Here is a 25815-nt window from a genome sequence, read left to right as displayed (position 1 = left end):
TTCTCACCACAGTTTTTATATTCCATACTTAGTGCACTATGCCTCAAGCATCAACAAACTACATTCCTCTACATCTCCAATATGCCTCATGCACCCATCTCAAACTACATACACTCTCTTTTATTCCCTTTTATTCTTAAACTTATTTTAACTTAACAACCTTTTATATAAAAATAAATAAATGAGATTTGACAAATCCGTTGAAATGACATATTAGGAGTCAAAATATTTGTATCCAATGTATTATCTGTTTTAAACTTCAAAGTTTACGATTTTGTTCATAAAAAATAATTTGACGAAGAAAGGTGTATATAAATTGTACTTTTAACTTCTTTCTTAAATAATATTTTATGAAACTATATGTATCGAAACTGAAAATATTAATAGCACAATCTAACTTTTCAGGGCAATTTACATGTTATAATCAGTAATCGATTTTATATAATTTTGTTTCTCTTTTAAGTGATACTATTTCTTCTACGTGTAGCAATTCACATCTGTAAATAGTCTGGAATGCAATACTTGTATTTCAGGAAAATCGTTACAATGAAGGTAGAATATGCTTTGATTGCAGGGTAGATTTTTTGTTGTTGAAAAAACATGTGGAGACGTGGCATTACCTTAGCCATTGCTAAGGTCTTTGAATTGGAAGAAGAATCATAAAGTGGTGAAAGGGACGATTGTGGTTTGTGGAGAATTGGGGATGGAGAAACGTCACTCTCAGTCTACCCTTCCCATTCCTCCAAACCTTTACTTCCACTTGTATTCTTTTCCCACTTTCCTTTTTCTACATTTCATCTCCCTCATCCAAATCCCATTTTCTCAACTCCTTCCACAAATATTTATCTCACACCCATCAATCAAACAATAAACAAAACAAACATTTTTCAGATATTTCAACACTATTTCTTCACCCATTATTTCTTTATCAAGCTCTATTGTGTTGTTATCTTGTAATTGTAAGTAGTATTCATTCCGCTTTGTAGCATGTGTTCTATGTGTGTTAACTTTCAAAGATGAATGAATTTTTCATGTAATGTTTGGAGTTGTAGGGCACAGTGTAAAGATACCTAATTGTACAAATTAATTAAAAAAATTTATTTTGAAAAAGTTGAAACTGTGCAAGTGGAAGTGGTGAGAATAAGATATAGAGGGAAGATCTGGTGGGACAAAGAAGCACACATGGTCTAAGTCCAGAGTCCAGATCCACATGCTACTTTTTTTCTTGCTTCTTTCTTTTCCTATTTCGCAATATTTTCTCCAAAAACAAAAACAACACATTATATTTATATTATCTTCTTTGGAAAATGCTGTGTTGTGTTGGTGAGTGGTGACATGTGTGTGCGTGTGTGTGAGATGAGCCACCCCATCGATGACTCACCCTCAAACATGGCACGTGCATTCTAGGATCCGAATATCAAAAGGTATATTCTTTAAAAACCCCCTCTTTTTCCTTGATATTCCCAAACAATTTTTTAATAATTAATTATAAATATTTTGCACTTTGTAACTGTGTCTGAAAATGAAACCAATTTGACTTTTCCTTCTAAATTTCGCGCTTCGATGGTTAAAACATAATCTCCATTGAGCAGATCCAACGGTGCAAAATTTTCTCTTGCAATGCGGGCGCCCACAGTGTGATGGCTAGCAAACCTGAATCGCCTTTAGCCGGTTTTGGCTGAAAAGGGTGGGCGGTGGAGGCGATGAGTGCGGGTGGGACCATCTGACACTACAGGATCCCATCCAACGGTCCAAGTCCAATTCCATGGGATTACCTGTGAAGATCCAACGGCTGGGAGATCTACAAGATAAGGGAATAGATTCCTCTTAACTTTTTTGTTTTATGGATGACCTACAAAATTGCATAAACCCAAGGATTGTATCGTTATGTGAAATATGATTCTTTTTAATTTATTTAGAAAAAAATATTATATTAACCAAAAGCATATGAGGTATTTTTTTTAAAATATTTTAATTTTATCACGATTTTATTTTAAAAGATATTTTTATGAATTAAAAGAATTTTTGTTATAAACTATTAAACATTGATTTTGAATTTTGGACATACCATAACAAGAATATTAATTCTCGAAATAGAATGCCTTTATGCCTATATTAAGAATTTTAATAGAGTATTTTGAAGAAAAATAATGGGAATTTAATTTGTTATAAAATAAAATAAAATGTGTTGAGGGAGAAATAAAATATTAGTATTATTTTTGTTGTAAAGGCAGTAGCAGAGGACAAGAGAATAAAAAGGACGCACTCACACACAAAGCTATCCACAACCATTACTCTCTTCTTCTTTCCATGCTTATTCTCCTAAATGGAACAAACGGGGTTTAGAAATTCACACCACACCCACATATTTTACTATGCAAATTCCTGTCTTGCTCCTGCGCGTCCATCACACCTTCTACTCCAGCGCGTCTTCTTCACTTTCCCGTTTTCTCCAAAAACTGTTCCGTTTCTCAACTCAATGCTGTACCTAATACAAGTCAAAACGAAATGACGTTAATATATACTACTAAATTATTTACTGTTAAAATATAATCCATAGAACGAATAAATAAATTGACAAAGATGGATAAAAAATTAAATATTGGAAAACATTTTTTTTCTTAAGATTATTATTATTATTAAACGGGGAATTACTAATTTTTTGTGAATGACGAAGAGGCGCACTTTAAAACGATCCCGTTTGGTATTCGTAAGGACGTTTCAGATCCATTTAGAGTTGTCTTTTATGCTTGCTCGTGGCTACTACCTTCTAATAAAAAATTAATTCGTCAATTTCACGGTTTAAATTAAAAAAGAAATGGCTGTTCATTTTTAATATTCTTATCTATGCATATCATTTTATATTTTTTATTACATCATCATCATCCAGAACGGAAATGAAATGAGATAATGCATTTATTATCCAATCTTAAAAGCAATATAAAATCGTACTTATTAAATTTTATTTCTTAAATTAGTTAGAATAAAGAAACACGACAGTTTCTCTCTACTAGAGAATATATGAAAAGTTAACTGTAAAGAAATTTCGGGTGTCAAGCTAAAACATTAAACCATATTTGAAAATATTTATGAAAGTAACAAAATGATTTAAAATAAAGAAAAAGTATTATTAAAATATGTAGTGGTATTAAGGAAGGGTATTAAGAAAAGACAAGTTTCATAATTAATATAGATTTGGTGTGGGGTCGAAGGGGCGAGCAGTGACGAGACGAGCCGCTACCGTTTTACCTAAAAAACCTCAAAAAACATAACGTGGAGTTGACTTAGGTGTCCGCTATTGATGCCTTGTCCAGAATCACGGTTCGCCACGCCGCGCCACCCTTCACCCTTCCTTTCTTTCACACTCTTTACTCTTTATCCACCCACCTCTCATCAACTATAAACTGCATCTGGACATAATATTGTCTATATTCTTTTTTTTTTTTCAATTCTCATCTCTCTCTGGTTATTTAAAACCCTTTTTCGATAAACATATGTAGGGTTTTTTTGTTTTTGCACAGACGTGTTCAGAAATACTTGTTAAAGAAATAATAAAAAATATAGTTTATCGAAAATCATGGAAAACTAATATTACCCTTGTTCTTATCGGGTTGAGTGGTAATTGTCGGAAGAGAATTATATGATTTAATTGATTGTTGAAAGATTGAGAAGGTGGGTTTGTTAAAGAAATAAAAAAATACATTAAAGAAAAAAAATATTTTATTCAAAATCATGAAAAAACAATGTCACACTTTCCTTCTCAAACTAGATATGAATTATATCAGAATTATTCTCATGGGTTCGTAAAATGTTTAATTGATCGTTGAAAGGTTGGAAGGTGAATTTTAAGTTTAATATTGTTTGTTTTGAAGTTTAGAGTTTCGTCACAGTTTTATTCTTAAAAGGTATTTTGACAGCTTAAGAGTGAAAGAAATATATAAATTATTTTTGACCTCGACTTCTAAGACATGTAAAATTATATTAAACATATGAAACACTTATATATATATATATATATATATATATTATGAAATGTTATTATCAGTTGATGGGATATCCAACACATCTTTCACTCTGATAGACTCTATATAAAACTTTACAAAATTGACTAATAAGGTAAGTTTTATACCACTTATATACTATGAAATATCATTAATTTTTAGTCGACGTAAATCTTCAACCGTTACTCAATTTTAATAATAAAACCAAACCAGTGGTGATACACCTCTATAAAATTCTTTTAACGCTAAGATAAGTAATAAAATAAATAATAAGTATTAAATTAAGATAAATACTTTTAAAGTTATATTTATAAGTTTTTAAACAGTTAAAATATATAATTAATTAATATACTAATATTAAGTTGATTCCAGCGATCATGTGGTTAATTCTCATTGTCACGATTTAGTCAGTATTTTTCAGTAATGGGTACTACACACCTTAATGATTAATGAAAAGAAGTATATTGAATGGTTTAATAAATGTTTTAACGAATCTAGGAAGAAGAGTAAGAAGAAGGAAAAAATGGATGGAAACCGAGATTGAGAGTGATGTTTATGTCTTCGTAGGTGAAGCGTGTGGTCTCTTTTCCTTCTCCCTTCGTCAACATGATATAGTGAAATGAAGAGAAATTGGACCATTTGGCTACAATACAACACAATCTTGGTTCATGAATCACGCGTATGAACCTATTCTCACATCATCTAAAAATTATCCATAATTGTGCTTACACTCCAACTATGCTACTCAAATACGTATTTCCACAAATGCTACCTCTCAACGTCTTATCATTCAACATTCCAAATACAAATTAACCACTTTCAAATTCTATTCAAGATGTAAATTAGAGTGTTAGAAGTTACTACAATATATATCAATAGAATCAATAATCTTATAATATAAACTAATTTTGCAAACCCAAGTTTATTATAAAAATATACACTTTATTCATTGAAATAGCTAAACAATGTTTTTTATCAGTTTTTCTTTATTTTGATGAAAAATGGTTGAAAAAATAATAAAGAATGATTTTAAGTAGTTTTTCAATTTATTTTTTGAATGAAAAAAACAAAGAGGATAAATTTTAAATATATCTTTAGTTTTTTATGTGATGGATTCTTCCGCTAAACCTAATGATTGATTAGTAGTGTGTAGAATTGGAATCACGTTAAAAAAATAACTATTGTAGTTTTAGCTAAAAACAAATATATGTTCGTTTTTATACGAAGGAAAAATATTATTACTGTTTAATAATAAATAAAAACTAAATTTTATTACTATTTTTTAAATGAAAGTGTCGAAATGTAAAACAGATTATTTTGAAAATATTTTTTGTATTTATGAACACCCACTCACATACAGTACTAAAGTAACTTTAATTTAAGAATAAATGAATTGAATGCATTACGTACATAAACAAATGATTGATGGTTCAAATTTGATCCAGTGGATCATTACTGCATTATTGATAGTATCGAACAGTGGGTTTGAAATAGAAATTTAGGATATATTTTTAAAATATTTTATTTAAATTACAGATTAAATTTTCATAAAACTATTTCATTTATTTAGTAAGATAGTTTTTATTTTGTTTTAATAAACTAGTTAAGTTAATGTTTTAAAATAATTTATTAAGATATAAGTTATATTTCATTATCTTATCTTTAAAATGATGATAAGAAATAGTTGTCTCATGATTTTTTTTATTATTGTTTTATTAATACATTTTCATTAAATTTTTTGCGTTATGCTTGTTTATTATTACAATTATTTAATTTTTATTAAAAATAATAACTATTTAATATACAAGCATCATTCACATTTACCTTCATCTCCATTTGTAGGAGGTTTCCTTTATTAAATTTTTCAACGCTTCAACAATAACTTAATGGTGAAGATCTCAAAAAGGCATAAACATTTTAAGATAAAGGAAAAATACAAAATGAAGATTCCTCAAGAGAAAGAACAGCAAAAAAGAGAGTAAACAAGTTAATTATATAGGAGATTAGAAAGTATAAAATATAGAAATTATTTGAGTTCATTTCATTGTATTAATTTCATGATTTATCTTTCACTCTTAGGAATCTTTTCAAACATACCTCTTCATTCTAAGAATATAATAGAGCACTCCTCTCCATTGTATTATACACTTGCAAAAATATGAAATAAAGTTTTTGTTTTGTGAGATTAAATGTATTTTAATTTTGATGTTAATAATTTACTTGCTTTTTATAGGATTTTTTTTTTAAGTGGTGGATCATCTATAATAATTTTTTTAAAATTTTCAACACCATTCTTTAATTTATGAATATTCTAAAAGACTTTGAATATTTTAAAAAAATAATGTTATTGATAAATTATTTAAAATTTGTTTGCTAACATATTTGATGTTATAGTTGTTATTACACTCACTATTGTAAGAATGTCTTTAAACAACAACTTTTAAAGTCTTTGGGTGACGATTTTAGAATCGTAGTTTATGCGCATATCATTTATAGTTTTGAATTATAAACGATGGTCAAACAACCATAGTTTATTACACCAATATAGATAACACTTACTAATAGAATCGTTGCCTAACCTATATTCTTTTGTGGGTGTTCAATGTTTTGTACATGGAGCCAACATAGACTACAATTATAGTAAAAAAGTAGTCTATGACTATAAATATAGTTGTAGACTTGAAATTGGATCTTAATGAAAACTTATTCAATTGAGAACTAAGTTATGAATAAACCCAATAAAGGATATACAAAAAGATATTCAAAGTTAAAATAAGAAATAAGTCACTAAAACAAAGAAAGTGTTGGTAACAACATGTAAGAAAAACATGACACAAATATGAAACTTGTCACCTTAGACATAACACATGAAAGATTCTTCTAAATTTTTTATTTGAATGTGAGTTTGAGTTTGTCTCTCATTTACATATAGTTTTAGATAAGTAATTAATTATAAATAATCATATTTTCCTTTTGTAAAACACTTTTTATTGAATGAAATTTGTATAAATTTGAGATATTGTCTATTAATAAAAGTAACTATCTTTCTCTTTTAATCTTTTCTATAAATTGTTAAGAATTTAAGTGATGATTTTTTCTCTCTCTCATTTATCTTAAGTATAACTCAAGTGACATTTTTATATTTCTTCCCTCTTTCCATTTTCTCTTTTTTTTTGTTTAACTCTTTACATTATTTTCAAATTATGCTCTTAAGTCCATTACTCAAAGCTAAGCATTATTAGTATTATGGTGTAAAGACATAGAGGAGATTCAATTCTTTTGCTTATAATTTTACATGATATTGATTTGCTTCCATTGATAATTGGATTTGATAGATTGTAGGTGAAAGTCTCTTATGTGAAAAAAATCACCCTTCCATACTCACATTCAATGAACTAAGTGTCTACATTCATATTATATATATTTAAAACGTCGAATATTTAAAGATTAAATTATCTTATTTACTTTTGGCCTCAATTTCAATAGTTTTTATGATTAACCTTGATATAAGGGCATTCATTTATAAAATATTAGAGAAGGTTGGTTATTTTCAAGCACTTCAAGTATAACATGTATCATTTATATGCTAAAGAATGGTGAAAAACAACCAACTATAACATGAGCAAATTTATGTTTAATAAATCTCCCTACTAAACATTTCATGTTAACTAAGAACGGGTTAAGTAAAAATAAGTAAGTATTTCATTCCTTCCTAAAATGTCAGTATTGTATTACAACTCTATTGATGCTCATAAATGTGAAAAGAGAATTATTGATCACAAAACAATAGTGGAAAGTTGTCTATTACATCCTAACAAATCGTAAAACTTTAATTAATTTCCGTCTGTCTCACTTATATTTTTGTCTTGGACATACAAACTTTCACCTAGATGGATCTCTACCTCTTTTGGAATACAACAATTACACTAACTATGTGAAAATTTGAGTTTTTATATTATTATTCTCCATGCGTTTGTAGGTGTATTGTTCACTGTCCCAATGAAACAATGTTAAAAAAACCTATAACTCTTCTCTTCCAAAAAATAATCCAATTTTGTAATTTGTAACATTAGGGCACTAAATTACTCACAGGTCTCATTATCCTTTGCCATTTCACTAAGACACGTATGAATTTCATATAAAAATCACGAGTAACAAATAAATTTTTGTATTGATTAATATTTTTTTCCATGGAGGAGCATATGTCCCCAAACAATCCTTTCATATCACTCAAAATATAACTTGGAATTTTTAAGATGAAATGTTGATGTAGTGTAATCCTATAAATATGGAAAGAATATTACCTTTAAAGAGACCTAATTTAAGTTTTTATGTTATGGTATATGTAAAAAATTGACAATTTTTTCCTCCACAAAATAATATATTATCTTTCACCATATCCTAACACTAAATATAAATGAGACACCTCTTTAACCCACTCTGATGTTGGTTTTTCTTACTACCAAAGTACATAACATTATCTTTCCTACCACATAAAACAAACAATTAAAGAGTATATTCAGCAATAATAAAACACAATATATAGTAATTATTGAGATTTGAATACAATTAAATGACTCTTTCTTGTTGAACATATGATATTAATTGTCTTTCAAAATTCAAAATGACTTACCAATTGTTATCCTCCATTTCTTCTATTTCAACCTCCATTGACCTTTTTTAAATAAATATACAATTTAATATATAAATGGAAGAAAGTATTACAATTAATAAATATAATAAGCTCTTTAATTACTATCCACAAATTTCTTAAATCATAAAAAATTATTAACCACGCAAATAACACATATAGTCTATAATCTATGCTAAAGTAGAAATATTAGTTAGCAAGAATAAGCTCAATAACAACAACACAAATAACACCAATTCTATGAAAACTAATATGATATAAAGAGAAACATGAACATAAGAAATATGTATTTCCACTTGTTAACACAAATAAGAAAAAAAAATGATTTGAACATAAATCATAGACCAACATAATTTTCTTTCTTCCTCAATCACACCAACGAAACAAGAGAGAACAAGATTCACATCCTAATTTTTTACAAAAAACTAAAACAAAAGCGATGTTCCAATCCAATTCAATCAGATTTATCTTAAATCAAATTAGAAAATCATATCAATGAGAGGCTCAAGAAACTGAAATTTCAAATGCGGTTTAAGGCAGATAACTGTTGAGAAATTCTCGAAGAAGCAAAAGCAATTGCGGTATAATGAGGCAGAGAAAAAAATAATTTAAAAAAGAAGAAAACAAAGAAAGAAGAGAAACGTAACCCTAGAATTCGTGGAGTATTAAAATTGGGTGTAGCGTACTCTCACTAGGAACACGCGCCTCTTCTTCCTCATTCATCTCTCACTCTCTCTTCCTCTTCACCGTTTACTGTCGGCTTTCTCTGTCCACTCTCTCTCGCCGGATTTCAAAACCCTAGGCCACCCGTTTCTCTAACCCCAAATCAAATCAATTCGAATCCAATCCAGTCTACGCGCTTGGTAACTCGCTCTTCCGAGATCTCCCATATTCATTCTCAATTCATGTTATGTGCTTCTGGCAATCTAATTTTCGTTAAGCATCTTCATCAACAAGCTACGGAATCATCATTTCTGTGTACTTTTCGTTTTCCATTTCATTTTTCTTTCTTTGAAATCTGGAATTGTATTCAAAGGACGGCATATGAATTGATGCTTTTATTCTTCTTCTTCTTCTCGACTATGTGGAAACTTAATTTTGAATTTGATTGAAGATTCCGCGTTTAGCACAATTCAGCAAATTTGGAACGATGAAAATTGAATTGGAATATTTCTCTTTTCTTCTTCTTTCTTCCCTGCCTGCATAATTCACAGAAAAGCAAACATATAACCTTAGGACCAATTTATCATATTTTCTACTTCAATCTGTTTCTTCCCTAATTAATTTCGATTTAACCACGTGTGATCAAATTCACCATGTTTGGGGTGCTTAGTAATAATATTTGCTAATTCAACTTGTGCGTTTCTATCCTTATTTATTTATTTATTTATTTATTTATTGGAGTGTCTGATTCCAGGTACTTTGAACTAAGTCTCGGAATTTCCCTCGTTCTGTGTCCGTTTCACGTTTTTTTGGTCGATTTTTTCTATGATTTATTTGAAAGGATTTTATTTTTATTATTTATGAGGGTTTACCCTGTATGAAAAGAAAGTTTGTAGTTAGCCCCCCATCTTCTCTTTTTGGTTGGGTTTAATTGATTTTAGTTATTGAAACAAGTTAATGGCTCAGAGCAGAAGTAGAAAAAGAGAGAAGAAACAGTTTTCGCACTAATGGTTGTATTTATGTATGGTACTGTGCTACCGAGTTGTAGTCTTGTTCATTGTCCAGGCTTTTTTGTTCGTTTTTTTAATTATGTGTTGTTTTGTTGAGGAATTATTACACTCAAAGACTGTCGTTATCTTGTATGCCTCAACATTCCAATTTTTGGTATTTCATGTTTTCATCTCTGCAGTTGCTTACTCTTAGTCTTCGTTTTTTATTGTTTTTGTACTATTGGATCCTAGCTTCTCTGCTGTAATATTTTCAGAACTTTTTCAACCGATGCACCTGGGTGTTAGGTGTTAGGCTGCTGTATTCTCGTAGCTGCTCCTGCTGTTTTATGGAAATACGTCTCATCAGTAATAGGTGAGGTTCGTTCAAGTGCTCTCTCTCTCTCTCTCTCATTTTCTTATACGCTAAATTTTGATGCATTAGTTAAAGCTTGGCAGACGTCTAAGTCATCTATTTTATAAATTTTTATTTAGCATGAGAAAAGTCTTGTTGTGGTAGTGGTTTCGTCCAGTTGGTTCAAAACACAGTATAAAGTGGGGGATCCCTTCTACCAAAATAGGTCAAAAGTATAACGTGGTGGTCATTAGGGTCTGATACGCACTTTTGGTGTTCTTGTAACAAACAAACTATCAGAGAAAACAGTTTTTTTGACAAACAAACTTACAGAGAAAGCAATGTGCTTGTTTTATGAAATGCTGCAAGGTGTAAAATAGTTTATATATATAATAACTACTGATTACTTCAACTACTTTCACTTGGAGTACTCTGGACAATGACTCAGATACTCAGCTCTTTCTTCGTTTCAACCCAGTTATTTTTTAAAAAGATTCTCTCTTTGGGGGATTTGGGTTGATTTGTAACACTTTTTGTAGGATCGGGCATGCAATTTAATAACCTTTTGCTTCATGCATAACTATAACTAAGTTTTTGTTTTGCTGGCCTGTGATGCCCTTGCAAAACGGAGATCTGTGTGCCCAGTTCATTTATTTAAGTGTTATTTTCTGAGTAGATTTATCTTCTTTCTTTATGTTTTATCTTACGTTTCAATTTCTATGGATAAAATTTCTAAAAGAAGTTTCTGGTCAAGTTGTTCTTTTAAGTTTTAAATTGTAGTATTTTTCTTATTTTGGGCCAATGAACATCTGGTGTTTGGCAAACATAAGTTTATTTTTTGTGTGCGTTTCGCTTTCTGATGCCATCTATTACCGACTTTTATTTTAGTAAGCATGCAAAAGTTGACTGTAATCATGTTTATTCTGGCAGATGTTCCAGTTCTGACCATGTGGTTCGTGAATAGTATGATTGCTTCCATGGTGTGTTTTGGAAGGAGTCAGACGTTGTTAGGTTAATTTGTACTTGCAACTGACAAAGTGAACCTCAGCTTAGTCTTTCTATATCTTATAGATGGATCGGCGTGATACTTCAGGATTTGTCAGCGGAGGTGCATTATACACCTGTAGACACATCTAACCCTTAATTTTGTAGATAAACATCTATATCTTTTTTACCCTGAACTCAGGAAGGTTGTTCTGTTAAATTCATAAATAGGATTAGATATTGTTTCTACAGTGGTTTAATTACTTTAATGGACGTGAGGTTGAAGCAATTTTTGGGATTTGCTGCAAATCATTCTGCAAATGCATTCAAGATTTTGGGCAATTCTATGCAAGCTGAAGGAAGGGGCGCTGATCATTACGGTACAGATACCATCTTACGACTTGATTCCCCTGGTTCTTCAATTCCCACCGGGGTGCCCTCTTCTAAGGGAACGAAAAGAAAGTGGGATTTAATTGATGGATGTACGGGTCAAAAAGTCGACTCATCTTTGTCACTTGGGCTTGGTCGTTCAACCTGTTCCTCTGATAGCAAGGGGAGTTCAGCTGCTGCTTGCACAGCTATGTCTTCAGCCAAAGATACTGATGAGGAATCATCTATGGATATTGAACTGGACTTTTCTCTCCATCTTGGCTGTGAGAAGGTACAAAGCCAGAAGAAACCTGTTAATTCAAGTTTGAAGACGTTGGAGCTGCAACCAAAATTTGATTTGGAATTAAGCCTTTCTACTGGGCCCTGTGAGTCAGATATTACAAGCGTACATCTAAATCCTTCACCTCTTCAATTGAATATGGAGATGCCATTAACATTCAGTGGGACACAAAATACAGACGAGGGATCAACTTCATGTAGTTGGAAGCCAGGGATTGTTTTGCCATCTTCAAAGACGTCATCAAATACTGGCACTGGTTTTCTTTTAAATCAGGCTTTAAAGCAGTTTGATCGTAGTCCCGTTGTTCTGGATCTCTCGTCAACCAGACCTAAAAGTTCAGTTACATGCACTTCCGAGCTTACACAGCAGCAACAGCCACTACGCCCCAGTAATTCTAAAACATGTCAAGTGGAGGGATGTGGAAAGGGTGCCAGAGGTGCTTCTGGAAGATGTATATCTCACGGTGGGGGTAGGAGGTGTCAGAAACCTGGCTGCCTCAAAGGAGCTGAGGGTCGCACAGTTTACTGCAAGGCACATGGAGGTGGCAGGCGATGCGAATTCCTTGGTTGCACAAAGAGTGCAGAAGGACGTACAGATTTCTGTATTGCCCATGGTGGTGGCCGGAGATGCAGTCATGAAGGCTGTACCCGGGCTGCTAGAGGGAAATCTGGATTGTGCATCCGACATGGTGGTGGCAAGAGGTGCCAGAGAGAAAACTGCACCAAGAGTGCTGAAGGCCTATCAGGTCTTTGTATCTCACATGGTGGAGGGCGTCGATGCCAGGCTACTGGATGTACAAAAGGGGCACAAGGGAGCACAATGTTTTGCAAAGCACATGGTGGGGGAAAACGGTGTACAGCACCCGGGTGCACCAAAGGCGCTGAGGGGAGCACCCCGTATTGCAAGGGCCATGGAGGGGGAAAACGCTGTACGTATCAGGGTGGTGGAGTGTGTACTAAAAGTGTGCATGGAGGTACCAACTTCTGTGTGGCACATGGGGGTGGAAAGAGGTGTGCTGTACCAGGATGCACAAAAAGTGCTAGAGGAAGGACTGATCATTGTGTCCGCCATGGTGGAGGCAAGAGATGCAAGTTTATAGAGTGTGGAAAGAGTGCACAAGGCAGCACTGACTTTTGCAAAGCACATGGGGGAGGCAAGAGGTGCTCTTGGGGCCATCCTGGTTCCGAATATGGCATTCAACAGGATGGTCCTTGCAATTCGTTTGCAAGGGGGAAAACGGGTATGTGTGCTCTTCATAGTGGGCTAGTGCATGATAAGAGGGTTCATGGAGGTATCTCGCTGGGATCTGTTGTCCAGAATCCACATTCGAGTAAAACAGATGAACTAAAGCAGTTACTCGTTGACAAAAACATGGATATAGATATGATGAAAATAGGGAGTAGCCTAGGCCCGGCTGCAACCTGCTCTGACTTCAAGCACTATGAAGCTGTAACTGCTCATGTCTCAGCCAAGGAAGGTGGTCACTTGCCAATGTCAGTTGCTGTTCCTGAAGGCAGGGTGCATGGTGGAAGTCTGATGGCAATGCTGAGTGGGAGTCCCATGCCCCAGAATTGGATTGAAAGCTAGTTATCGTTTCCTTTCTCATTGTCTCCTTAGTTAACAAATTTTATCAGCATGTTACATTATTACTCCATTCTACGTTAGATTTTGACGAATTGAGTTATTCTGTCATCCTTTGAAATTGAGTTGGGAGAATAACCAAAACGTTTGACAATCTCGTGGAGGGGATATCATGTTAGGAAATTGTACTTTGATTAGGTAGTTGGTGCTGTTCTTTTTTACATTCTTCCTTCCTCTGTAGATATTACATGTAATGTAAGCTCTGTCAGTGTGTCATGTATTCTATTTAATAATAGAACTTCACTGAGATTGTATTTGTTATAATAGTACTTATTTTTCAATACATGGTGATCCTCGAGTAAAACACCCATTTTACTGGCTAAAGGGATTTATGAGGGCGCATTCACTTGGCAATTCGTGCTGGTGTCTTGTACCATGACAGCATTGTGTTGATAATTGTGTTCTGTTTTCCACCTTTATTCTCTCAAAGTTGATTAATGGTCTTTGAGGTTTGTTAGTATTAGGTTCAGATATCAAAATAAAAATAAAAGTGTACAATAAGACATGCCAAAAATATATCGTTCAAAACTTTTAAATTGATGTTGAATATTGTGACTTAATTGTTGAAGATATGGAGACTTACAAAAAGAAAATAAATCTTAATAAAGTTGTTTATACAATATATTTATATTTATCTTCCTGGAAAATTTTCAAAATATTTTTTCTTCATAATAAATCCAAATACATAGATACACATAAACATATCCACAAAATAAAAAAATATACGAAATATAATAAAATTATTTCCTAACTCCTTAACCCATATCTAGTGAGAGTGTCATCTTCCAACATATTTTGTTTTCTTATAATACACTATCATCATAGTTCATAAACAAAACACAAGGCTCGAAAAGATAGAATTTTAAAACAAAAACTTGCACATATATAAATTTATCATACACAAATTCAATTACAATTTATCCATACACTCAAATGGATACAACTCATGTAAGCTCAATTGGTCATCTCTCATGTAATAATTCAAACACATTAACATCAAATAAACTTGACTACTTATGAAAAGCTTATGCGTTGAATTAGATTCAGAGATTTGCACTGTCATATTACTTTCACTAATTTATTACCACAACAAAGCTATATAATAAGAACTAGTCTACTCATGTGATAGGTTAAATTCATTATGACCTACTAGACAAATTTTTTTTTCACACCACATACTAAATCATATGTGACTCTTATCACCTAATTTTTTCTCTATGTGAGTCCAATATTAGTAGAGTTAGGATTATATCCTTTAGAGTCTCAAAATCAATACACAACCTAAACATCTCAACATGGTATTTCCTCCCTAAAAATAACTATAACTTACCATATATTATATCACAACCAAACCATCACATTTAGTAACTCGAAGATATGCCATAGTTAATTCAAATTGTTGTAAAAGAATGTTATATTCTTTTTCCATAGCTTAGTTTTTGTCCTTAAGGAGGGGTTTTCTTTGCAAGGTTTTAATGAGGCATGCTCTTGGATAAATTTCAAAATATTCAATTTAAAAGCTTATTTGACAACTAGATTCAATGTAATTTAGTTAACATATAACTGGATCAAAGTAATTCGGTTATCACAATTAATCAAATCAAAGTAATTTGGTTAACACATATAATCGGATCAAAGTAATTCAATCATCTAAATTAATCATATCAAAATAATTCGATTGATACATTAAAAAATGCACACAATGGAATGCTCAAATCAAAGTAATTTGACACTTCAGTCAACGTAATTTAGTTAAGTTAAGTTGATAATCATATCAAAGTAATTTGATTAAGTTACATTAATAGTTAGATCAAAGTAATTTAATTAAATTAGTTTGAAAATGAACAAGGTCAAATAAAAAGTCATCCGACCAAAACAAATTTAATAGTATCATTTCACAATTTCATAGTAATAGTTACTATTTTCGTTATACTTTAATTAAACTAAGCTCAATCCATCAAGCTATATTAATGGTCGCAAACTCCAACTTAAAGCTAGTCATGAAAATGTGACCAATTTTTTTAAAGCTAGACAAAAATATGACTTGAGCTTAAAAAGTTAAAAATAAAAGTTCGATTACCCTAAAATCGTATTCCCGAGCTTGGCTGCTTGTGTACTATCTAGTACCAAAAGTATTAAAATTATAATATTCACTTGAGATAGTTGAGCCAAACCACCTACGAATCCGAACAACTCAAATTCACTTGAAAACTGATTTTGGTTACAACAAAAATCAACCAAATATTTAATAACATACTAATGGGTCCAATCTTTGGTGACTACCTTATTGGATATTTTTCTAGGTCCAAAAGTTTATAAATATAGTTTTATTCTCTTGGGAGTACTAACTCAGTCTCATCTAATTACTTAAATGCTTTTATATCTCTAAGCTCTTACTAACTTGAGCATCAGAGAATCTTTTACAACAGGTGGATTATCCCTCGATCTTCATCTACGAAGTTTGGCAACCTTTCATAGAGATGTCATATCGTCCAAATAGCTCAAACATCCACCTCAGATGACACATCTTTGGCAGAACATTTAAATATTGACCTCTCAAGTTTATTAATATAACATCGTTAAAGTTAATCATCACATCCAAGGTATTTTTTGCTTTAGAGTTTGGAGGTCCCTCACGATTTTGTTCTTAAAACACGTCTTGGAGGTTAGGAATGGATGTATTTAAATTGTTTTTTACCTTGATTCCTAAGCATTGTGTGATTATTAAGCGTAGTGAAACAATATTAATCATAATTGTGTGATTATTAAGGCGTAGTAAAACAATATTAATCATAATTTTTATAAACTGCATAAGCTATCAAACATGTGAATTAGTTATAAAAATTAATATGTTTTTTTATGCTAGTTAATAAATTAAAGGTATTGCATTAATTTAAAATATGGACGAATATAATGACAAATATGAGTATTAGGACGGAGTGGGATAAACATGTACATATCCATCATCGTCTCCGTATCTTTTTGAAAAATTAGATATTACTCATATCCACATATGTACTGAGTTAATACGAAAATTCTTCATCAAAATCAAGACAAATTCAGAAAATACTCATCAAGATGAATTTATTGTGATCTTAGACAAAGGTATCACATTAATGTCTTTTTAATTTTATATTTGCATAAAATAATTTTGATGTTTAAAATTGAGCATTAAATTTTTTTATCTTACAAATAAATTTATAATATAACTCTTACGCAAACACATTTCAAAGAATAAATTTTGTCTCATAAACACCAACCAAATATAAATGTTTATTTATAATTTATAACAATATATAATGAAATTTCTTTATTTGATATATATAAATTATGTTTCTATTGTATTTTTAATTTTAAAATTTTATGTGTGGAGCGCTTATGAATATTTATAAGGTTGTATCCTTGTGATATGTGTAAGTGATAAAGGGTGAGAAAGATATATAGGAAAAATCAAATTTTGTGCTATAGATAATAACGAAGTGCAATGTCTCGTATGATGTGCAAATGAGATAAAGTAGAAATGCGGTAGTGTGGGAAGTGTTGTGTTTTTTTAATTTTTAATTTTAAAATACAAACTATTTTATTCAAAATATTTAAACTTAAAATTCATTTATATATCAATTTTTTAATACAAAGACAGGACAACAGGTGTTTCTTCATATACAAAGTGTCTAATGTAACCTAAAAAGATAAGTTTAGTAACAATGTTTACTTATAATCACCTTTTCAACAAATTTATTTATTTATATTATGAGAATGCACATGTTTTCAATTGAAATTTGGGTGGGTTTCGTGGTCATTTTTTAATCTCTAATGATTTAGTTTTCAAGAATTAAGTCTGAGGTTCCACCTGTAAAAAAAAATACTCATACGTTCAAGTCAATAAGAACATTAAATTCTACGTATATAGTGAATATAATACTACAATTCTAGTTGAGATACTTCGTGTGAGTGATCATTTATTTATAAACGGACTTAGATCTTTGACACTCTCTAAATTTTAATGTATGGCATATATCTTTTCATCAAATCCGAATATTATATTGAAATACTTCCTCTAAATGGTCATTATTTATTTATAAACTTTTATGTGTGGCTTGGATTTTGACACTAATTTCTCCAAATTTTAATATTTTAATGTGTTCCATATAAATTAAAATATTTATGTAATATAAAGAGAGATATTGTAACAATAGAAAAATCATAATATTGTACATTAAAAAATTATTCCCATTAAAATATTTATATAATATAAAGAGAGATAATGTAACAATAGAAAAATCATAATATTGTACATTAAAAGATTATTCCCATAATATATTTATATATTATGCTAAACTAATATTATTATATGATGATAATTACGTAGGAGTTATAATAATAATTCTAAAAATCACAATGACTTTAACCTGTCAAATTAATATATCACCGACCAAATCCATAACTGTGCACTATGTTTATAAAAAGCTTATTATTTTTAAACTATTATGTATATGATTATATTTTATTAAAGTAAATTAATTAATAGTTTAAATATTAATATTAATTTAAAATATAACAAAACTATTTTAAAGTTTAATGTAAATATTTGAAAGTCCTGTGCCGGCCACCTAGTTTTAAACCCCGACACACTTAGTCTTCTTCTGACCAACCAAACCTCTGACTCCGACCGCCACAGTTCTCTTCATTGACCTCAGTCCATGGGTAACTGCAGCAGCAGCCACGGCGGCGGTGGCACGCCCGCTACTTCCACTTACTCCGACGAACTTCCCCAGCGCAACGGCATCACCGTCCTACCTCCGAACACGAACCCTTCACCCCCACTCCCGAAGCCCCAAGCGTCGTCCTCGCTGGGCCGCGTGCTGGGCCGGCCCATGGAGGACGTCCGGTCCATTTACATCTTCGGGCGCGAGCTGGGCCGCGGGCAGTTCGGCGTGACGTACCTGGTGACCCACAAGGTCACGAAGGAGCAGTTCGCGTGCAAGTCGATCGCAACGCGCAAGCTCGTGAACCGCGACGATATCGATGACGTCCGGCGCGAGGTCCAGATCATGCATCACCTCACCGGCCACCGCAACATCGTGGAGCTCAAGGGCGCCTACGAGGACCGCCACTCCGTCAATCTCATCATGGAGCTCTGCGCCGGCGGCGAGCTCTTCGACCGGATCATCACCAAAGGCCACTACTCGGAGCGCGCTGCCGCTAATTCCTGCCGCCAGATCGTGACGGTGGTGCACAATTGCCACTCCATGGGCGTGATGCACAGGGACTTGAAGCCCGAGAATTTCTTGCTGCTCAACAAGGACGATGATTCCCCTCTCAAGGCCACGGATTTTGGCCTCTCCGTCTTCTTCAAGCCAGGTTAGTTAGTTACTCAATATGCTGGTCACTGTTCATTGATTCTGCTTGTGTTAGGTCTTGTTTGGATAATTAGTCGGAGGAGAAGAAGAAGATAATGTTATGATTATTGAATTACGCATTTTCTCAAATTAAAATGAATTAGTTTACCAGTTAAAATAAGTTTTTTGAAAATGCTGAACAAGAAAACTCACACATAAATTGGGATATGAATAAGATAATCATAATTTATGATTGAAGCTTAATTCATTTTAGTTTGACTTTATTTAGATAAACTGTTTCATTAACATTTACAGAAAAAAAAATAGAACGTTTCATGAGTTAAAATTATTCTATACATATAATTCTGACATAAGATTTCTCATTTCACTTTTTCAAAAGTTTACTTGCATTCGTTGATTTTTAAGAAACTTAATTGATTTTAGTTTCGTATTTTTTTCTTCCAGTAAGTTATTGTGTAAAAGTTCATGTTATCTTTCTTTTTATCTCTTGTAAGTGTTTATTGTGAAATTTGTGAAAATGTTGGGGTTGTTCCAATGGTTGACTTGGAGAGTTGGGTTCTGAGAACAGGAGATGTGTTTAGAGACCTTGTTGGGAGCGCTTACTATGTTGCTCCTGAGGTGTTGAGAAAAAGTTATGGGCCTGAGGCTGATATTTGGAGTGCTGGGGTTATACTCTACATTCTGCTTTCTGGTGTTCCACCTTTCTGGGCAGGTACAACTCCTTCCTTTTTAATTTGTAAATAAATATTTACACCCTCACTTTTATTTTTGAATATGGGTAAGCTTGGAACTTTTTTTGCTGACTCAAGACCATGTCGAATATGTGTACCAGAAATTAGTGTATGATTTTGGTGTGCATATGTCTATGGTCTCATTCATTTCCATTTCCATGTGTCATGTAAATTGAGTTTATTAACTATTTTTAGTAAATTGAAAGTTTTGGTTATGTATCGTGGGAGATTGACTGATATAATAGATAGGTAGTCCAGGCCATGGACACCTGTTGGGTATGCCTAAGCACTTTTCAAAATTATTATTTTTTGAATGGGCAGAATAGGTATGCTTTGACTCATAGGTTTACCTTATCTACTATAATTATTCTCTGAAAAATAATTATAGTTTTTAGTTTAAATTACGGATCCTCCCATCCTTTCTCTTGATTTTTTCATTTTGTTTTTTCGTATTCAATCAAATCTATTCTTCCTTAGCCATCAGATAAGAGTTTATTATTATTTTTTTATAAATGTTTTCCTAATAATCTGCACTGTTTTACTGTATTTATGTTTATTTTGAAATTTACTGTGTGTAAAAAATTGTTAACTTACCTGTAGTTTCAATGTTGAAAGATTGCATATCATATACCTGTATCTGTATTACATGCTTTTGCTCCCCAAGTCAATGCAACATCGTTGATGGGATCTATCTCATACTTGCATGAAATCTTTATGATTCTAATGGTTTATTGGTGTTATGAATTAATTATCCAGCAACCTCAGGTTATTAGGTGAAGGAGCGGAATTATTTTATCCTTATATAACAATTATAACAACTGCTTGAACCTTCTGCTTTGTTTTCTCAGCTTCGAAAGGATTATGTTGGCACTTTACTATGGAAGTTTGCTTTTATTGTACCTTGATATACTCAGTTTTGAACCTTTCCAATGGTTTTCACTTTATTTTAATCTTTTATGTGAAGAAAATGAACAGGGTATATTTGATGCAATTCTGCGTGGACATATTGATTTCGCATCGGATCCCTGGCCTTCCATATCAACTAGTGCCAAAGATCTGGTCAAGAAGATGCTACGAGCTGACCCTAAAGAACGGCTTTCAGCAGTTGAAGTACTCAGTAAGTTAAATTCTACCCATGAACGTAAATTTTTTATTTTTGTGCCAAATTTGGTTTATATTTTATTTTAATCTTACTGGGAGAGAAGAAGAGAGTCATTGTTTACCCTTATAGCGAGGTTCTAAACCTGTAGGATGGATTATGTCGTGATTCAGTGAGGCCGAGATGGCTGGCAAGAAATAGACCATGGATATTCAAAACAGTTGTCAATTGATAGATCTGTGATATTGTTACGGATACTGGACCATTGGAATAGTGTGATTAGTTAAATAAAAAGAAAAAGAAAAAGAAAGAGAAATAATTGTCACATCCAAAACATTTCAGCCCCCTCTCGAGAAAAGTAATAAAAATAGAAATGTAGGTCAGGACCTGCAGTGTTATGGCCCAGACTAGATCGTCATAGTCCCGATCTTAGTAATATTTCTGGTCGGTCTTGGTCGATTCATAAGAGTAAGATATGGGGGTCGTAATGAAGGAGAGATGAACAGACATTATATTAAAAGCATAGGGACAAAAGAATAAAGCTGTGTAATTAGTTATAAATGTAATGAATAAAAATTGAAAACATGGTCTCATAGTGGTCATAAAGAAGAAGGAGGAATGAACAAACATTAGATTAAAAGGAACCGTAGCTTCGGATCTCTATACTTCTTGGCTAGAACAAGACCCAATGATTCTTTCTACTAATACCTGGATTTACATTTTCTTCTTGCCTAGTGTATAACGTGCTCTTGTTTTGCCCGTAATTACAAATAAATTATTAGGTGGTTGTGAACCAGTTAGTCCATGACCAATTTTTGTTACATGTAATTAATTATTTTATTTTAAAGTTAAAAACTTAAGCACATGTCACTTAAAGATTGATAGGGACCATAGAACAGGTGGTGGTCCTGAACCACTTAATAACTTCTCCATCATTACACCTGTTTGATATACGATAACGTTGCACTTAACAGAGTTGTCCATGGGAGTTTACTCTGATTAATATTTTGCTTTAAAGTGATTGCGACTTTTTCTCAAGCACTAAAGCAACATAAAAACATTTAAACTAAAGGTCTCTTGGCAGTTTGCTTATTTGAATTAATGCATCATAGCATAATATGTTATATATGGTGCAGATCATCCCTGGATGAGAGTGGATGGAGATGCATCAGATAAGCCTCTTGATATTGCTGTTTTGTCCAGAATGAAACAATTCCGAGCAATGAACAAGCTAAAAAAAGTAGCCCTGAAGGTAAATTATCTTTTATCATAATATTTTTGTTCTCACCATGAACGTCATTATCGAGTTTTTGGTACAATATCTGCAAAGTCCACTATATTGAAATCCTTTAGGATTATGTTGTTATTTGAGGTGTCAGGTCAGCCTAGCTTAGATGCCAAGTTGCATAGTGATGCCTAACATGAAAGTTTTTATATTATTTAGTTCCGCAATAAGATAGATCCGTCTTGAAGGAATTTGTTTCACACACACCTTCGAGACTTGGTTTCACAGACACCCTCAGTATCCACTATTTGGACTAAATGACTCATGAAATGAATTTATTAATTTTTAAATTATTTTATTTGCAGGTTATTGCTGAAAGTCTTTCTGAAGAAGAAATTATTGGCTTGAAGGAAATGTTCAAATCCATGGATACAGATAACAGTGGAACAATCACATTTGAGGAGTTGAAAGCTGGTCTCCCAAAACTGGGTAGTAAACTTTCTGAGTCTGAAGTAAGGCAATTGATGGATGCGGTAAGATTACTGTTCTCTTCTTTTTTGGTGATACCTTTGCCTAGTGTTTCTTCCAAAAGATTTGCACTCCTTTGTTGATACCTATTGAGAATGTTTGAAGTTTACATGATATCTCATCCTGTCTCTAAATTTGACCTGAAACAGAGGTTTAGACACTACACAAAATCTGGTCACCCAGCATGTTGTATGAAACTGTTATTGTTACATGAGCTGACAAATACCCATTGTGGTTTGCTTCAATTTTTTCTATTCAGACTATTGTATCTCTGGTCGCTGGTCCATGGCTCATGTTTCATTTCATTGTAGGTTAAAAGTGAATTGAATAACTTCAACTTGATGAACTTGCCCTTCTAGAGTATCTCAAGTTAAATTTAGCATATCTTAGTGCACAGTTATATTTTCTTTCAATTCTAAATGATAGGTACCAGCAAGCAAGAAAGACTAAAAGGAAGAAACTGAGTATGAAAATATTTCTACTGCAGTAACAGGTCTGAATAAAGGGTGTTCAGATCCTGGTATTTTTGTGTACACATTTCTGATAGTGTCTAGTCTCTTCCAGCCCAGGCCTAATTTTAGTCTACCTTATACATACCCTTCTCTACATTTTCTGTCTCTCTCTACAACAAACTCGTATGCACTCCCCCATGATCTGCTGCTCGGTTAGTAGTTAGTAATCTTTCTCTCCCCTAAGACTGATCAGGTGCATTTCACCTTTTGCCCATCGTTTAATACACCTTAAGTATCTTGGGCCATGGGGCCACATCACTTAACCACTGTCTGTAGCTTGGCTACCCATAGCTAAGTTTGTTTGTGTGCGTGTGAAATACCGGTGAACTAATGGAGATTTGCTCCCCATAGCTAAGTATCTCTCCGAGCCCATGTACATACTATATACAGTTAGCTTTTCTTTGCAATATCATCTCCTGTCCTGTAGATAATCATGAGCACTCTAATCCTTGTTTTGCACTTATTAAGAACTTGATGCTTTATGCATCTATGTGCTGTGTTGTGTAATATTTGCTGAGACAGGAGATGCCAAGATGGATAGTATGTTAATTTTGTGATCACTAGTCTGTCACTTCTCTTGATTTTACTGATGTTTTTATATGATTGTAATTATTTGGTTCTCAGGCTGATGTAGACGGAAATGGAACCATTGATTACATTGAATTTATAACTGCTACGATGCACATGAATAGAATGGAAAGAGAGGATCATCTATATAAAGCCTTTGAATATTTTGACAATGATAGGAGCGGGTAATCTCATTTATTTTTATTCATAGTTTATACTTTAGCAACATTCTCACCTTAAAATGTTGATTTTCATGTTGGTTTTCTCGTTGTTGATTCTATGTAGTTACATCACAATGGAAGAGTTGGAATCTGCCCTCAAGAAGTATAATATGGGTGATGAGAAAACAATAAAGGAGATCATTGCCGAAGTTGATACTGACAATGTAGTTAATTTCTTTCTACCCTTATTTGCTCCCTCTATATCCGTATATTTTTTTACCATAATCACAATCACATTCAACAATAATGTCATTCTAGAAAATGATATAATTATATTTTTGGGTAATACTGCTTCTTCTTTCTTAATATAACAGGTCTAGAATTTTTCGTGTCCTTTTTTTAACTAGAAAAGCTGTATCATCTTACAGGGCAACAACATTGATGGTTGTCCTAGTGCCAAATTGTATATGTTTATGCAGTGTTGTCTAATTATCCTTTGCAATATTAATTCTCAAATTTCTTTCAGGATGGAAGAATTAACTATGATGAGTTTGTAGCCATGATGAGGAAAGGCAACCCAGACATATCCCACATAACCCAGAGACGTCGCAAATAAGTTCTGCATTGCTTTGTTGAGATCAGTCTTCACTCGTTTTGGTATTACGGCCTGTTATTTAATTGAGCACTTACACTATATTAGTGGGTCTAGTTGCGCCAGGTTTTTTCCCTAATTCACAAGCAGACATGAATGTGTTTTCCATTTTGTACAAATCCAAGAAAAAAACAGATCCAACTTTTTTCTCTAGTGAGGTTAAGAAAGTGCAATTTTATTGAGTTTCTCTTGGTTTACGCAGAGTGTTAACTTTGTATACCAGATAGATCCTGGGGAGACATATTCGTCTTATGAATAAAGTAACCTGAGAAGGCGGATATGTCCCAAGTGCCTATCAGGTATAATTTGTAGTTAAGTTTATTGTTCTTTAATTCATCAATATGTTAACAATGGCCTGCACTGTGAGAATATGGATATGCATATTGTGTCTGTAGAGGTACTAACATAACTAGAGAAAGGGAAGAAAGGGAAGAGAGGGAGGGGAAAGGGAACATGAATCAAAAAATAAAGAAATTTTCCCAAAGAAGCTTATATGAAAACGTAATATGATTATTCATAATCATAATTTATGTCATTAAGAATGTTAGTCATACTTATTTTTAAAAAATCATTCTCTAAACTATTTTTCATATCTATTGATAGAAGATTTTAATTTTATTAAAACATGTTATAGTTGAAAAGACTATAAAAAAACTGACTTAAAATAAATTTTGAGAATATTTTTATTGAGTAAAATGAAATTACTTAGATTCTTTATACTGTAGACTATTTTATATATGTGAATTTCCTTTGATAAAATTTATGATAATATTTGTACTAGAATAATTTATAAATGCCGTGGTCTCTTAAATAATTGGGAATGATTACGTTATGTCTATGCGGGGATATCATTGATTTATCATTTCTTTTGCTTCTAATTTAATATTATTAAGTATAACACGTTTATTGTTTTACATTATAATTATTTTAAAATTATAATTTGTTCAAATTTAACTTAAATTAAATTAACTTGTCCGAATTAGGCGATTGACTGAATTGATTTTTTCGTGAATGTGGACTAATATGTGT

General features: G+C 32.3%; 2 protein-coding genes across 5 annotated transcripts; both read left to right on the top strand.

Annotated features, from left to right (window-relative positions):
* The first annotated feature begins 9029 nt into the window (after positions 1-9029).
* On the top strand, positions 9030-14234 carry LOC137812692 (uncharacterized). Of its 4 annotated transcripts, none has more exons than XM_068614852.1 (3): positions 9030-9515; positions 10580-10677; positions 11587-14234. In XM_068614852.1, exon 3 carries the CDS (start codon positions 11909-11911, stop codon positions 13895-13897), a length of 1989 nt encoding a protein of 662 aa, XP_068470953.1. In that variant the 5' UTR covers positions 9030-9515; positions 10580-10677; positions 11587-11908; the 3' UTR covers positions 13898-14234. The 4 variants fall into 4 exon arrangements, with proteins under 4 accessions (XP_068470953.1, XP_068470954.1, XP_068470956.1 ...); XM_068614853.1 differs by having other exon boundaries at positions 9114-9515; positions 10580-10682; XM_068614855.1 differs by having other exon boundaries at positions 9167-9515; positions 10557-10682.
* Positions 14235-18534: 4300 nt separating this feature from the next.
* LOC137812689 (calcium-dependent protein kinase 1-like) lies at positions 18535-25137 on the top strand. Its single transcript, XM_068614843.1, has 8 exons — positions 18535-19312; positions 19880-20023; positions 21007-21159; positions 22278-22393; positions 22732-22899; positions 24031-24158; positions 24259-24358; positions 24661-25137. The coding sequence occupies exons 1-8, from the start codon at positions 18652-18654 to the stop codon at positions 24748-24750; spliced, it is 1560 nt and encodes a 519-aa protein (XP_068470944.1). The 5' UTR covers positions 18535-18651; the 3' UTR covers positions 24751-25137.
* Positions 25138-25815: the final 678 nt, after the last annotated feature.

This window comes from Phaseolus vulgaris, chromosome 2 (genome assembly GCF_000499845.2).
Source record: "Phaseolus vulgaris cultivar G19833 chromosome 2, P. vulgaris v2.0, whole genome shotgun sequence".
Taxonomy (NCBI): domain Eukaryota; kingdom Viridiplantae; phylum Streptophyta; class Magnoliopsida; order Fabales; family Fabaceae; genus Phaseolus; species Phaseolus vulgaris.
This window is presented reverse-complemented; position numbering and strand designations above follow the sequence as displayed.

Bases quoted from the DNA above. Each gene is read 5' to 3' on its own strand.
- LOC137812689 (XM_068614843.1), top strand. From the start codon at position 18,652: ATGGGTAACTGCAGCAGCAGCCACGGCGGCGGTGGCACGCCCGCTACT. The intron at 19,313-19,879 runs GTTAGTTAGTTA...TTCTGAGAACAG, and splicing joins CTCCGTCTTCTTCAAGCCAG to GAGATGTGTTTAGAGACCTT. The intron at 22,394-22,731 runs GTAAATTATCTT...TTTTATTTGCAG, and splicing joins TAAAAAAAGTAGCCCTGAAG to GTTATTGCTGAAAGTCTTTC.
- LOC137812692 (XM_068614852.1), top strand. From the start codon at position 11,909: ATGGACGTGAGGTTGAAGCAATTTTTGGGATTTGCTGCAAATCATTCT.